General features: G+C 46.2%; 1 protein-coding gene across 6 annotated transcripts in view; it reads right to left on the bottom strand.

The window, feature by feature from the left end:
* Positions 1 to 2,407: 2,407 nt before the first annotated feature.
* FBH1 (F-box DNA helicase 1) overlaps positions 2,408 to 15,872 on the bottom strand; it is a 49,426-nt gene continuing 35,961 nt past the window's right edge. For 5 of the 6 annotated variants that reach the window (XM_008155359.3, XM_054726208.1, XM_054726216.1 and 2 more), the window contains 4 exons: positions 15,103 to 15,228; positions 11,488 to 11,594; positions 3,445 to 3,576; positions 2,408 to 2,912 (listed from right to left, as the gene is read on the bottom strand). In XM_008155359.3, coding sequence (XP_008153581.3) covers positions 2,742 to 2,912; positions 3,445 to 3,576; positions 11,488 to 11,594; positions 15,103 to 15,228 — 536 coding nt within the window. In that variant the 3' untranslated portion in view covers positions 2,408 to 2,741. The remainder of the gene's footprint in view (positions 2,913 to 3,444; positions 3,577 to 11,487; positions 11,595 to 15,102; positions 15,229 to 15,872) is intronic. The other variant, XM_054726220.1, reaches the window with a different exon arrangement.

Raw genomic sequence — 15,872 nt, 5'->3', positions numbered from 1 at the left:
TCCAATTACTATGGCTAAAAAACAACAACAAAAAACTTCTACAGAAAATCTTGCACAAAAATACAGGGTGGACAAAAGTTTTTTTACAGTAGTGAGTACACAAAACAGTGTTAATAAAGTTCTTATAATAAGCATAACCCATGTCTTTTTCCATACGAACAACTGTAAACATACTTCTGCCCACCTCTGTATATTCACAACTAAATGAAATAATGGGAGCCTCTTATTTTAAAGACTATACTCAAAAAAATCTAATAGATTTTCATATTCATGTAGTTAATAATTTATATTTTTTATTAATGCTTTTATTCTTCTCATCTAATCACTTATATTAAAATAATGGACATTTAACACTTATTTTTTAAATATATATATTTTTTACTGGGTACTTAAAAATTGCTTTTTCTATTTGAAACACACCAAATATTTAGTTTTACTGATTTTTTAAAAATTCTTTGAAAATTAAATACTAGTACTAATTCTTAAAAAATGAAATACCAGTAGTAATTCCTAGATTCTATTGTTTTTCAAAATAAGTACCAAAATACTAGCACTGGATGATATTTTGTTCTTGTAGTGACATTACCACACACATCCTTTGTGCCCTTCAGGGTGTTCCTTCTTCCCAGAATATTCTTTCACTCTTTAAAAGCTAGCTCACTAATTGTTCTATTATTAAACACAGTGACAGCACCCCCTTGGGGCAGCCCTTGGCCCTAGACTCTGATAAAGACACCCCTCACATCCCCAGAGCACTTATGCAGCCCTCTCTCCAACACTTTTCACCTCAAACTACAATCACACCAACTGCAATCTCTGTGAGTCAGGGACCACATTTTGATTCCATATACCCACTGACACAGCAACTGCCACACAACAGGTGCTAAGTGAAGTTCACTGAGTTAATGACTTGTCCTCCAATAAGTAAGTTGTTTCCTCTCTGGTTGGCAAAACTAGATTTCCAAGAAACATGTTAATGAGCTCTCTCTTGTCACTCTTCCCCCAAACCACTTTTTTTTGTTGCTGTTAATCCTCATCCAAGGATATTTTTTCTATTGATTTTTAGACAGTGGAAGGAAGGGAGGGAGGGGGAGACAGAGAGAGAGAGAGAAACATTGATGTGAGAGACACATCAACTGGTTGCTCCCATACGTGCCCTTATCATGCCGGGGAACAAACCTGCAACCCAGCCAGGTACGAGCCCTTGACCGGGAATCAAACCTGTGACCCTTTGTTGCACGGGCTGACGCTCTAACCACTGAGAACACCGGCCAGGGCCCAAACCACTCTTCTGAATGACACTGAATATTATAACCAATCTAAATTCACATAATTTCCTTTCCCTTGTTCTTTTATTCCAAGTCATCCATAAGCATCAAATAAGGCTAAGCCTGAAATACCAGCCAAGTGGATGAAAGAGTCCTGTCCCTTTCTCATTAAATTTGTCTTTAGGTCCAATTCCGTGAATTTTCCTCCATATGCAAACAGTGACTTGTATTCACCCTTTCCAAGCACCCCTGGCCCAATCCAACAGCACCCTTGCTGTACTCACCAGCCCGCATCTAAGCTCCACTAGAGGCCTGGTGGAGGAGAAGTTAAAGGGAGACTGCAACAACTGAAGCTATGCGGTCTGCTCTTGGACTCCACTCGATTGGCTCAGACACTAGATGTGGTCAACTCTTAGGGCAATGCCGTGCCAACTCCCTCACCTGCCATCTGCATCCCTGAAGTGCTGTATGGCAAAACTGTAAAAATAGCAGATCCATGTACATCTAAGCAATTTAAGTTTTTCATTGGTTTCTATAACAATAACTTTATTAAAACCACCCAGACTATAACAATAACTTTATTAAAACCACTCAGACTCCCCAGGCTGCGAACCAGGTACCAACTTTCCACCTCTACCTACTCCTATTCTCCCTCCTGGAACCCCTTGGCTGACCAACTCTGCTTCCCTCTCAAGCATTTTTTTTTTTTCTTTTGGTTTCAAATTACTAGATAATAGTAAGGTATTTTCTGGTGTTACTCAGTAATGCCTGTTTTTATTTTATTTTATTTTTTACCTTTGACCCCCTTTACCCACTCCCTTTCAAATATTTCTCATCTTTAGTTCTACCTGTGAGAAACACAGGAAGTCTAGCTATTGTCACTTTGTGCTTGTCTTTTTCTGTATGATGTTGCTTCCCTGTTTAAACTGTGAACCCTGTGATGACAAAGACACACTATGTCTTATACAAGTGTGAATCTCCCCAGCATGAAAATCTCATTTTTGAAGCAGCAATTATACCCTGGATATTAAGTCTCACACTCTACTTGTTGATTGTGTGAACAGTGACCGAGCTGTGAGAAAAAGTGGAAAAAAGAGAAAGCTGGAGAAAATTCAAAACAACAGGGCTGAAGGCAGGTGTCACACAGTGGTATGCCAGTTCTACAATGGCTGTTTAATTGAAACCCTGTAATAAAAGCTTAAATACATAAAATGTGTGTGTTTTTTTTTAATAATCAAAAGGACATCTCTTACCTCCCCAGCCTGTGTGCATGGAGGAGGGGTGGGAAACTGATCACCTATAGGGAATGGAGAAATGGCAGGTCCAACTCTGGTTGGCTCCATCTTCCTCAAAAATGCCCTGTGAGTGAATTCAGTCTCGGGTGAATGAGAACCCTACCCCACACTGGCTTTCTTCAAGTAACTGGAGTCCACAGAAGGCAATCTGTACCATGAAGAATGCTCCTCTTGGCTTTCAGAAGACAAGGAAAAGCAGAGCTTCGTGTCTGGGCAGCACTATGTTCTCGACGGTGCGTTGCATGGAGTGCACCTGCTCGGGCGAGGCGGTCAAGAAGGCCAAAGGCCCGATGCGCTGTTCTGCACAGGAGTGGCAGAGGTAGCCACCCTTGTTTTCCTTTCTGTTGCTCTGCAGTGAGGGATAAGAAACAGAGGATGGGGAACAATCAAAGAACAAGGATTATACCAAGAAATGCTGAATTGCTGTCATGCTGTCAAAGGACTGTGTATTATGATTCTGGTATTTTCAGACTTGTGCAAACCTCTCAGGTAATACTTCCCACTGCACTGTCATCTAGGGTGGACTCGACTCTATCAAATTCTCATACAGCAGAAACCCAAATTTATTAAGGCAAGAGATGAAGAGTCAAGAACAAGTTAACCAGACCCTCCAGGGAAGCAGTTCTCCTTGGAGTGTCAGTCACAACCCAATCTCTCAGCCTATGCCACCCACATTGATTACGTCATTATCATCATTTTGACGGAGGCAGATCTGACATCTCTTGTGCCTTATCTATGAAAAGCCCCTGAGAAGGATTATACAAACTCCTCTTTTATCTCCCTCACCCATAGCCCTGAAAGCACATAGCTCACGTGCAATAAAACACAAATGATTGGACTAAATTCTATAGAAAGCCAGAGCTGCAGCCAAGACCACATACATAAGTGATGGGGAGCTTCTTCATGGTGAGCACAGTGTCCACTGGGATGGTGTTGTTGCACTGCCCCACACAGCAGCGAACCACTCCTGTTTTTAAAACATTACTTGTCAGCTCTGTTTGCAAGAAATACTCCTAGAAAGAAAAAGAATGGGAAAGAAAATTATAGCAACACCTCTGCCACATTCTACTTGGAAACTCTAATAATTAAGGCACTGGAAACACTCCAATTCCTAAAATCTTGCTGCTAGATCCAAAACTGCCTAATGCTTCCCTCCTAGACTGTAAGTTCTATGAGATCTCCATGCACCTTACTTGATTTTGTTAGCTGAACTTCCTAGGACTAACTGCAATGCTTGGCACATAACACGGGTGCTATAAATTAATATTTGTCAACTGAATGAATAGGTAAATCAACTAATTACGCTACCCACATTAGTTAGTGACATCTTGGGTATCCGATAGTTTCACAGATACAAAGACCATTAGCTGTGGAGAAATTCCATCACTCAAAAAAACTGTGAATGGCTTACATCAAACTGTGTAACATACTGGCAGATGGACCACTACAGCTGTTGTAAACACTATCACAGGGGGCAAAGCTTCGCTGGAACCCCTGGCCTGCAGGAATCTAAAGGCACATGATGCCATCACCTACACCTCCCCTCCTGAAATCATCCCAGGCTGCTTGTTTTTAAATGCCTTGCTTCCTTACTAGCAGTCAGATCCTTTGCTTATAAAGCACTATACACATAATCCTCACCAATGATTTCCTGGGGTGATATTGTCATTATCCCCATTGCATAGATGAGGGTATGACAGCTAAGAAATTAGGTCACTTGTGCAAAAGATCACAGAGCTAGACTGCAGCAGATGTGGGGCTCAAACCCAGGTGTGCCCAAGTCCAGAGCCCGTGCTCTTAATCACCAAGCAATAGAGTCTTTCTGTCTCACCGTCTGTTATAATCTCCAGATACAAAGCTAAATGACACGGAAGCACATGACTCAACAGCATTTCTGTCATGTAGAAAGTGTTCAACAATCACTGCTGAATGAATGAGCACACACATGACATGACCACACAGCTCCGAAGCAAATGCCAGTTCTCCCCGCGCTACCTCCCTCCTGAGATTCAGTGTCTCAAAGACAACTAACTGCCCTTGAGTGTCCCCTCTGCTTTCCCCAATCAATTGTAAAGCAGTTATTTCACCAGTTCATCATGGCCCTTCTCTATCCCCTCCTCAGAGGTGCAGTCAGTGCCATTATGCCAGTTTCACAGATTAGGAAACAGAAGTACAGAGTGATCAGTAGCTCGCCCAAAGTCACAAAGTACCCAGGTGGAAAAACTGGGATGTGAACTAAGGTAGTCTCATCGGAGGCCTGTGGGATCAGGCCGTGCGCAGCCTAAGAAAGAGAGGGGCTGCTTTTATCCATTCGATAAACAATGAGCACCAACCACGTGTTAGGCACTGCACTAAGGATGTGCCTGTGAGATTTAGATTAAGAATCTAAGATTCTAGGAGGCTAAGAAGCTGTCTTTGAGCATCTAGCATAACTCCATGTCACTTCATAATTTGATAACATAGTGAGTCCCTTCACTTCTTCAAAACTTGAAATAAGCAAAGAAACAAAAGAGCCACTAGTGATTAGCTAGATTTTCTAAGGGGGTCAGAGAAAAAGTAGGCTGCCTGCCCTACTCTTGGTTACAGGGGAAACCAAATAGTTTATCACTCTATGTGGTGGGAAACAATGGCTCACTTTTGCCCTAAAAACCTCACCGTGCATGACCCACTGTTCACACATGCTTTTACATGCTCAGTTATTACCGTCCATCCCTCCCCCATATATTTGTATTATAAAAGGCCAGGGGCCATCACGACCTAAACGACTAGACAAACGACCAGTCACTAGGAAGTGCATGGAACACCTCTCAGTCCCTCCCCCATGGCCCACAGGCTCCTATCACAGCAAGGCTGGTGGCCGGCAGGCGGAATGGCAGGGCAAGGCAGTGCGGCAAGGTCATTAGCCTCTGGCCTGGGGCTGGGCTAGAGGCCTAACGACCTCGCTGCTGTCACTGCAGCTACAGATCAGACCCGGAGAAAGGCCCAGAGAGAGAGGCGGCGGCTGCAGATCAAGCCTGGAGAGAGGCCTGGAGAGAGAGAGAAGGGGCCTGATCAGCAGCCACCACAGCTGCTGGCGAGGCCCAGAGAGAGAGAGAGGCAGGGCCTGATCCACAGCTGCCACAGAGACTGCAGATCAGGCCCAGAGATAGGCCCGGAGAGAGACCCAGAGACAGAGGCTGTGGATCAGGCCTGGAGAGAGGCCCCGAGATAGGCCCGGAGAAGCTGACTGGCATAGAAACCGACCAATCAGAACCAAATTTGGGTGAACTGCGAGGAGCCAATGGCTGCATAGGAGGCGGAGCTTTTGTCACTGACTGGCATAGAAACCGACCAATCAGAACCTAATCTGGGTGGACTGCAAAGGCAGAACCTAAAGTGGGGGCTGAGGAGGGGTTTTAAGGGCAACAGCTGTTTGGTGTAAGGTATAAGAAAGTGGTTCAATTTTTTAATGACTGGTTTGGCAATACAGGGCATATGGCTGGCTATCAGTCCAGATATAGGGATTATGTATTTTTGTCAGCCAAGAGCATCTCCTCCTGCTGAAAAAGGCTTCCCTCCACCCCATTTAAGCAATCCTATCCTATCTAATAAAAGGTAATATGCAAATTGACTATCACTCCAACACACAAGATGGCTGCCCCATTTGGTCAAAGATGGCCGCCACCATGTGGACACAAGATGGCCACCACAAGATGGCCGGCAGGGGAGGGCAGTTGTGGGCAATCAGGCCAGCAGGGGAGGGCAGTTGGGAGGGACCAGGCCTGCAGGGGAGAGCAGTTGGGAGGGACCCAGGCCTGTAGGGGAGGGCAGTTGGGGGGGACCAGGCCTGCAGGATAGGGCAGGTTGGGGTGAACAAGGCCAGCAGGGGAGGGCAGTTGGGAGGGACCGGGCCTGCAGGGGAGGGCAGTTAGGGGCACCCAGGCCTGCAGAGGAGGGCAGTTGGCGGGGACCAGGCCTGCAGGGGAGTGCAGTTAGGGGCAATCAGGCTGGCAGGCAGGCAGGCGAGCGATTGGGAGCCAGCAGTCCTGGATTGTGAGAGGGATGTCCCAGATTGGAGAGGGTGCAGGCTGGGCTGAGGGACACCCACCCCCCCCAGTGCACAAATTTCATGCACTGGGCCTCTAGTCCTATACAATCTATCTATACTAATAAAAGGGTAATATGCTAATTAGACCGGGTCAACCGGCCATCTTCCAGACGTCCGACTTTCTTCCAGACAAAGCCATGGTGGTGGGGGCCAAGGCAGAGGCAGTTAGGGGCGATCAGGCCAGCAGGGGAGGGCAGTTGGGGGAGAGATCAGGCCAGCAGGGGGTTAGGGGCAATCAGGCCAGCAGGGGAGGGCAGTTGGGGGCAAGATCAGACCAGCAGGGAAGGGCTGTTGGTAGTGAGATCAGGCCGGCAGGGGAGGGCAGTTGGGGGTGACCAGGCCAGCAGGGGAGGGCAGTTGGGGGCAAGATCAGGCCGGAGGGGGAGGGCAGTTGGGGGCAAGATCAGGCCGGCTGGGGAGGGCCATTGGGGGCAACCAGGGTGGCAGGGGAGGGCAGTTAGGGGCGATCAGGCTGGCAGGAAAGCAGTTAGGGGTGATCAGGCAGGCAGGCAGCTGAGCGATTAGGAGCCAGCAGTCCCAGATTGCAAGAGGGATATCCGACTGCCGGTTTAGGCCCAATCGGCAGTCAGACATCCCCCAAGGGGTCCCCGATTGGAGAGGGTGCAAGCTGGGCTGAGGGAACACCCCCCTTCTTCCCCGTGCATGAATTTCGTGCACCGGCCTCTAGTATATATATGAATTTCCTAGCTCTGTCTACTAAAAAGTACAACAATCTTAACCCCACTAAAAGGGAGATAATCTGATATCACTGCCTTCTGATATAAGGCAATACAAAGCAAAGTCTCTCTGACCCCCAAATACAGGATCCCTGCCAGAAAAGTGAAGCCTGCACCTAATTAAAACTCTATGGCCAACTTCCAGTTACAGAAAATCCAGGGTAGGCAATAGCAGAATAGGCTATTCAACCACACAAAGCAATAAATCTAGAATGTGAAAAATTATGTAGGAAAACTGACTCCATTTCTTCAAAAAACCCAGGAGCACTGAAAACGAGGGAGGGGGTCTTGACTGCTCTAAATTAAGAAACATAAGAGACCTAACAGCCAACAGCATGGATGGAACTGGAGAGCATTATGCTAAGTGAAATAAGCCAGTCAGAGAAAGATAAATATCACATGATCTCACTCATTTATGGAATATAATGAACAAAATAAACTGATGGAACAAAAACAGATCCAGAGACAGAGAAACATCGATCATACCGTCAAACCTTAGAGGGAAGGTAGGGGTAAGGGGGAGAGATCAACCAAAGGACTTGTATGCATGCATATAAGCCTAACCAATGGACACAGACAACAGGGGGGTGAGGGCATGAGTGGGGGGGGGATGGGGAGTAATGGGGGAATAAGGACACATATGTAACTAGAGACCCAGTGCACGAAATTCGTGCACGGGGCCGGGGGGGGGGGGCGGTGTCGGTGTCCCTCAGCACAGCCTGCACCGTCTCCAATCTGGGACCCTTCAAGGGATGCCCGACTGCCCGTTTAGGCCCGATCCCACGGGCAGTCAGACATCCCTCTCACAATCCAGAACTGCTGGCTCCCAACTGCTTGCCTGCCTGCCTGCCTGATTGCCCCTAACTGCTTCTTCCTGCCAGCCTGATCACCCCCTAACCACTCCCCTGCCAGCCTGATTGATGCCTAACTGCTCCCCTGCAGGCCTGATTGCCCCTAACTGCCCTCCCCTGCAAGCCTGGTCTCCCCCAACTGCCCTCCCCTGCAGGCCTGGTCTCCCCCAACTGCCCTCCCCTGCAGGCCTGGTGCCCCCCACAACTGCCCTTCCCTGCAGGCCTGGTCTCCCCCAACTGCCCTCCCCTGCAGGCCTGGTCCCCCCCAACTGCCCTTCCCTGCAGGCCTGGTCCCCCCCAACTGTACTCCCCTGAAGGCCTGGTCACCCCCAACTGCCCTCCTCTGCCAGCCCAGTCACCCCTAACTGCCCTCCCCTGCAGGCCTGATTGCCCCTAATAGCCCTCCCTTGTAGGCTTGGTCCCCCCCAATTGCCCTCCCCTGCTGGCCTGATTGCCCACAACTCCCCTACCCTGCTGGCCATCTTATGGTGGCCATCTTGTGTCCACATGGGGGCAGCCATCTTTGACCACATGGGGGCAGCCATCTTGTGTGTTGGAGTGATGGTCAATTTGCATATTACCCTTTTATTATATAGGATACTTTAATCAATAAAGAAATTTAAAAAAAAAACATACCAAAATATCTGGATCCTGATTTGAACAAACCAAGTATAAAAAGGCATTTTTGAGATAATCATAAAAATATGATTATGGATTGGGTAGTAGAGGCCACATGGAATTATCATAAATTTTATAAGATGATAATGGCACTTTGGTTATGGGAAAAAAAGCCCGAATTGTTTTTAGAGATGCATACTCCAAATACATATAGGGGTGATTTGAATGTGGTAACTTAACATATTATTTTCTTGACTTTTAAATGTCTTGAAATTTTCCTAAATTAAAAAAAAAAATTCTATTTAACCTATATTGTGAAATGATATTATTGTTCTACAATACCTCCATTAAAAGTTACCAACATGCCTGGTCAGTGTGACTCTGGTTGAGCATCAACCCATGAAACAAGAGGTCACAGGTTTGATTCCTGACCAGGGCACATGCCCAGGTTGCAGGATCGATCCCCAGTAGGGGGCGTGTAGGAGACAGCTAATCAATGATGTTTCTCTCTCATAGATGTTTCTATCTCTCTATCCCTCTCCCTTCGTCTCTCTCTAAAAATCAATAAAAATATTTTTTAAAGTTTTTTAAAAAGTTACCAATGTGGTAATTAGGCTTTGTTACAGATCTAACCACTAATGTAACACTATGTCTATGAGAAAGCCATACTGCAGGTATACTCAAGATCAAAATTTACATAAAAAATTATGATAGCCCTGGCTGGTTTGGCTCAGTGGATAGAGCAATGGCCTGTGGACTGAAGGGTCCCAGGTTTGATTCCAGTCAAGGGCACATGCCCAGGTTGTGGGCTCGATCCCCATTGGGGAGCGTGCAGGAGGCAACCAATCAATGGTTCTCTCTCATCATTGATGTTTCTATCTCACTCTCCCTCTCCCTTCCTCTCTGAAATCAATAAAACTATATTTTTAAAAAAGATGATAAGTAGAGATTATTTGTACCTAATAATTATTATTCTACTCCACTCCCTAAAATTAAGAAAAGCCACACTTATCTCTAAACCAGGGGTCAGCAAACTACAACCAGGGAGCCAAATACAGACCAGTGCCTATTGTAAATAAAGTTTTATTGGAATGCAGCCACACTCATTTATTAATGAATTCTTGTGGTTGCTCTCTTACTACAATTATAAAGTTGAGTAGACGCAACAGAGATCCCATGGCCTGCAAAGCCTAACATATTTACTGTCTGGATCTTTACATAAAAGTTCACAGAGCTCTGCTCTATGTCGTCTCTGGAAACTCCACCGGTGCCCATTTGAGCATTGACCTAGGAACCAGGAGGTCAAGGTTCGATTCCCGGTCAGGGTACAGGCCTGGGTTTCGGGCTCGACCCCCAGTAGGGGGCGTGCAGGAGGCAGCCAATCAATGATTCTCTATCATTGATTTCTATCTCTCCCTTCCTCTCTGAAATCAATTAAAAAAATGTTAAAAAAAAAAAAGAAAAGAAACTCCACTGGTGACCCAAGGGTCACTGAGGATGCAACCAAGGAGAAAAACTTCAGCCCAAGCTCTGCCACGTGAGTTGCCACACAAGGTGAGATGTCACACACACGGTGAGACCCAGGCGAAGCCAAGCTGCTTGGGGAAACATGCAGCTGATTTCAAATTCCAGAAACTTTCTCATGGCCAAATAGGCCTGACTCAGAGCAGCTTGGAAGAAAAGTGAGACAGAGACTTGAAAGAACAAAGTTCGATATAAATGCAAGATAATCGGTCTTAGACAAGATTTTGCTGTTCCAGCTGGTTATATAGAGTATTTACCTGCACAGTTTCTCCCTTTTAAGCTGATATCCTCCTCAAAATATAAAGAGAAATCCTTTTTTGTTTACTTGTTTATTGTCTGTCTTTTCACCTACAATGGGGGTTCTGTTAAGGCAGGGATTTCCCTTGCCCGCCATTACAGCTCCAGTGCCTAGAAATGTGCTTGGCACATAGTAGGCACTCAAAAAATATTCAATTCTGAGTTACTTATGTTTTATGTTTCAGGCTTAAGAATCTTTGGTTCAGGGAAAGATGGACTAAATAGTAACTGTTAGCTCAAATTTCTGTTCTAGTTTCCAATAGAGTTGAAAAGACTAAATGGCTTACACTCCAGTCCATAAAAGATGGAAATAAGAGAGTGTGTGAGAAGATTGATTTGCAGGGGTAAAGAGTGAGTGCTCATACTTTTCTGCATCTCAGCCAGTGACAAGAGGCCAGGTGCCTGAAGCATCTTGTCCCTGGCAAGGACATGTTCTTTTTGGAGAAGTCTATTGGAGGCAGCAACAGTTGCAAGTTCAAAAGGAACCAGGGAGTGAGGGGGAGAAAGTTCAAACACAGAAAACATTCTTGCCATGTTTTTCCCTAAGCACTAATCGAGTAAGGGAGAAAATAAGAAATACATGAACACAGTTGATACTTTTAAAAGAACTTTTAAAACTAGATCAGGAAAGAATTTAGAAAAGAACCCACATGTTTTTCTTTGGTTAGGACACTTCCTGCCCTAGCAATAGGCCTCTGTGCACTCAAGAAAGAGACGCCCTTCTCTTCCAACCCAGGAAAGGGTGATCCCTATTCAAACCCAATAAAATCCAATGTTGTTAAACTAATTTGTGCTACCAGTTCCTCTTACCCCAGCCAAAGTCAAAATGTTCTCCAACGATTTGGTCATGATGAGACACTTCTTGGCACGAGTGACTGCAACATACAGTAAATTCCATTCATCCTCAGAGAACGACTCTAAAGAAAGTAAAGGGAAATAATATATCAACTCAAATGCCTGCTTACAAGAATTTATATTCTCATCTAAATGTTAACTATCCTCAAAAAGAAACACCCCTAAAAAAGAAACACTCAAGATTTGCTGGCTATATATACATAATTTTCCTATAAACACCAACTCCAAAAATAAACAAAAACCTAACAGGCTAGTGGCACAAAATACTGAACTTTAGTTAGTGCTACTACTGGTAAACTCTGGGAACCAGTTCACTGGTTATCAACACCTGTGATGTGGCCCAGTTCATATTTTCTGTTCGTTCTCCCAGTTTTCCTCACGACGACCCTGGGGGACTGATAGGAAAGCTGAGACCTATGGAAGGTAAGGCATTTGGACAAATGGACCATGGCTAATCCAGGGTCCAGGAGTTTAGCCCAAGTCTCTGAAACCCAAGTTCTTTCCTTTTTCTGACACTCTCTCTCTTACTCAGGCCAATGTGAAACTCTCTTATGTTGTCAAAGGACAACCAGAGAAGAAAAACATTACAAGTGTTTACTGCCTACCTTACTTCTCAGTTCTCTCATTTACAATACCTAGCACAATGGTAAAAATTCAATAAAGAACAGCTGACCTGTGAATATACTAAAAGTCATTAAATTGTGTACTTTAAATGGATGGATTGTAGGGTTGTGAATCACATCTCAAAAAGCTATTCCCTGCCCTAGCCAATTTGGCTCAGTTGGACTGAAGAGTCCTGGGTTCGATTCCAGTCAAGGGCACATGCCTGGGTTGTGGGCTTGATCCCCAGTGTGAGGCGTGCAAAAGGCAGACGATCAATGATTCTCTCTCATCATTGATGTTTCTATATCTCCCTTCCTCTCTGAAATCAATATAAATATGTAAAAAAAAAAAAAAAAAAAAAGAAAGTAAAAGCTGTCCCCAATATATATATATACTAGAGGCCCAGTGCATGATTGAATCATGCACGTTTAGCGGGGGAGCTGGGTGCCTGTCTGATGGTGCACCAGGCCTTTCAGAAGCCTCCAGCGCGGCGGAGGCTTCTGAAAGGCCTGGTGCCTGAGCGGACAGGCACCCAGCTCCCACGCTTTTGCTTTTGATCGCTGGTGTACCAGGCCTTTCAGAAGAACTCCAGCGCCGCGGAGGCTTCTGAAAGGCCTGGTGCCTGAGTGGACGGGCACCCAGCTCCCACGCTTTTGCTTTCGATCGCGGGGGAGCTGGGTGCCTGTCTGCTGGTTCACCAGGCCTTTCAGAAGCCTCCGGCGCGGCGAAGGCTTCTGAAAGGCCTGGTGCCTGAGTGGACAGGCACCCAGCTCCCACACTTTTCCTTTTGATCTCGGGGAAGCTGGGTGCCGGTCCGCTGGTGCACCAGGCCTTTCAGAAGCCTCTGCCCCGCTGGAGGCTTCTGTAAGGCCTGGTGCCTGAGCGGACAGGCACCCAGCCCCCCCGCTTTTGATGGTGCGCAGTGGGACATGAGCTCGCTGCCCCAGAGGCCCCTTCTGTGCCACAGCACAACCATGGCGCAGATGCTGAGCTCGAGCCGCCGCTGGCGACGCGAGCTCAGCGTCCTGCCGGCCCAATCAGCCACCCCGAGTCCCGCCCCCCCGCGCCTCCTGGCCAATCGCGGGCATAGCGAAGGTACGGTCAATTTGCATATTTGTCTATTATTAGGTAGGATTATTAGGTAGGATATGTAAACATGTACTGACCAGCAGGAGGGGGAAAGGTGGTAGTATATCAAACAAACTTCTCTTCCCCAATATAAAGCAATTGTTAACTAACTCTCTATGGCCACTCCTTTTCACCACTCCACTTTATGTTCAATACCATGTCTTTCTTTCATTTCATGAATATATTCATTAGATATTAAGGAATTTTTAGTATTTCTATTTCTGCCTGCCAAAGTATGCTGTGCCCCAAATTTTGAATCCACAGTTAACTGAGAGCTTTTGTTTGTTTGTCTGTGGGAAAACTTCAAGTGGTTTTATTCTAAGATTTAAAACCAAAACAATAGCACTGATGCTTAGAGCTTAACAACTAGCCTTGAGTAAATCTATACATATAAAAAGCCAGCGACCTAAACACTGAAACGACCGGAACGATTGGTCACTATGACGCCCACTGCAGCCAGCGAACGGACCAATCAGTGGGTGGGGCTGGCGGCCAACCCCCCGCAGCCCCTCCCCCCCTGCTATCCCTGCCCCTGATTGCCCCCCCCACCACAATAGGGGGTTGGGCCAGCCAGCCAACACCCCCCACAGCCCTTCCCCATGACCAGCCCCACCCCCAATTAGCCCCCACCACCCTGATCGGCCCGTGGCCCCAACCCCCAGCCAGCTCCGACCCTGATCGGCCCCCCACACACATCGGTGCCCCCCCCCACACCAATCAGGAGTGGGGCTAGCCAGCCAACCTCCCACGGCCCCTCTCCTGGCCCCATTCAGGGGCGGGGCCGGCCGACCCACCACCCACAAAGCCCCTCCCCACAGCCGGCCCCACCCCTCATAAGTCCCCCCTCCCCACACCAGCCAATTGCCCTTGGCCCCTCCCCCTAGCCAGCCCAGTCCTGATTGGGCCTGATCAGGGCAGGCCAGCCAGCCAACCTCCCACTGTCTCCTCCTCCTGATAAGCCTGGCCCCGATCCACCGATTGGGGCCGGGCTGGCCAGACCCCACCCATGCACAAATTCGTGCACTGGGCCTCTAGTTTATACATAAGCAGACAAATAACAGAATGCTTACTATTTCACCTATTATTATTTTCTGGCCTCTTTAATAAAAATTAGATTTAATTAAAGGAAAAACGCCATAGTGAGCAGGTAAGCTGTACATTTTAAAGCTTCTTTGAGTCTGATGGAGAAAACCCAAAGCTGAACAGTTGATACAGGCTATAAACATAACTTCCCTAAAAGCAGTCCCAAGAAAGGTGGGCTCTAGAAGTACAGTTTTTCTTAAAAATGTAGTATATGAATAAAAACTTTAAGACTAGGAGGTGCCTTTTTCTTCTTTTAGAACAGTGGTTTTCAACCTTTCTAATGCCGCGACCCTTTAATACAGTTCCTCATGTTGTGGTGACCCCCAACCATAAAATTATTTTCGTTGCTACTTCATAACTGTAATTTTTCTACTGTTATGAATCGTAATGTAAATATCTGTGTTTTCCGATGGTCTTAGGCGACCCTGCTAGCGGTTCTCAACCTGTGGGTCGCAACCCACAGGTTGAGAACCCCTGCTGTAGAGCCTAAGACCATCGGAAAACACAGATATTTACATTACAATTCATAACAGTAGAAAAAGTACAGTTATGAAGTAGCAACGAAAATAATTTTATGGTTGGGGGTCACCACAACATGAGGAACTGTATTAAAGGGTCGCGGCATTAGAAAGGTTGAGAACCACTGTTCTAGAAGAATCCTTCCAAGAGGCCACACCATCCAACAAGAAGCAAGGCATCCCAAGGAAGAATCCCAAGTCAACTATTAAAGAGGATCCTCAGTGTGACCAGTCTTACCAACTCTGAAGTGGGGCAGCTGTGCAAGGTTGTGCCTGGCGCAAGGCACTTTCACAAAATCATCCAAAACATGAACGGTATCAAATTCCAAGCCTTTGGCTTTGTGTACAGTACCCAAAATGTACTCTGGAATAAAAATACACCATAGCATTAGAAGAGGGCTAGATAGGAAGAGAAACAAGAAGAGCAGGGAGAAATATACTCTTCCTACTATACCCTTAAAACTCTAACTTTGGCCCAGCCAGCGTGGCTCAATGGTTGAATGTTGACCTATGAAACAGGAGGTCACAATTCAATTCCTGGTCAGGACACATGCCCATGTTTCAGGCTCGATCCCCACTGTGGGGCGTGCAGGAGGCAGCCAATCAATGATTCTCTCTCATCGTTTCTATCTCTCTCTCCCTCTCTCTCCCTCTCTGAAATCAATAAAAATATATTTGAAAAAAAAAAGCAACCTCTAATTTTTCCAGGCCAGCGTGGCTCAGTTGATTGAGTGTTGTCCTGTGCATCAAAAGGTGTCCAGTTCAATTTCTGGTCAGGGCACATACCCAGGTTGTGGGTTAAATCCCCAGTTGCGATGCATGGAGGCAACAGATCAATATTTCTCACATCGATGTTTCTCTTGTTCTTCCTCTCTCTCTAAAATCAATAAAAACATTTTTTAAAACTCTAACTTTATTTTCCTGCCTGTGTGAAGTTTGTGAGAAAAGAGGGAAAGAGGAAAATACAGTCAGAAAAAAAAAGAGAGCAAAAAAGAATAAAAAGATGAG

The sequence above is a fragment of the Eptesicus fuscus genome, chromosome 2 (genome assembly GCF_027574615.1).
Source record: "Eptesicus fuscus isolate TK198812 chromosome 2, DD_ASM_mEF_20220401, whole genome shotgun sequence".
Classification (NCBI taxonomy): Eukaryota; Metazoa; Chordata; class Mammalia; order Chiroptera; family Vespertilionidae; genus Eptesicus; species Eptesicus fuscus.
The sequence above is the reverse complement of the archived record's forward strand: the minus strand, read 5'-3'. Positions and strand labels throughout refer to the sequence as shown.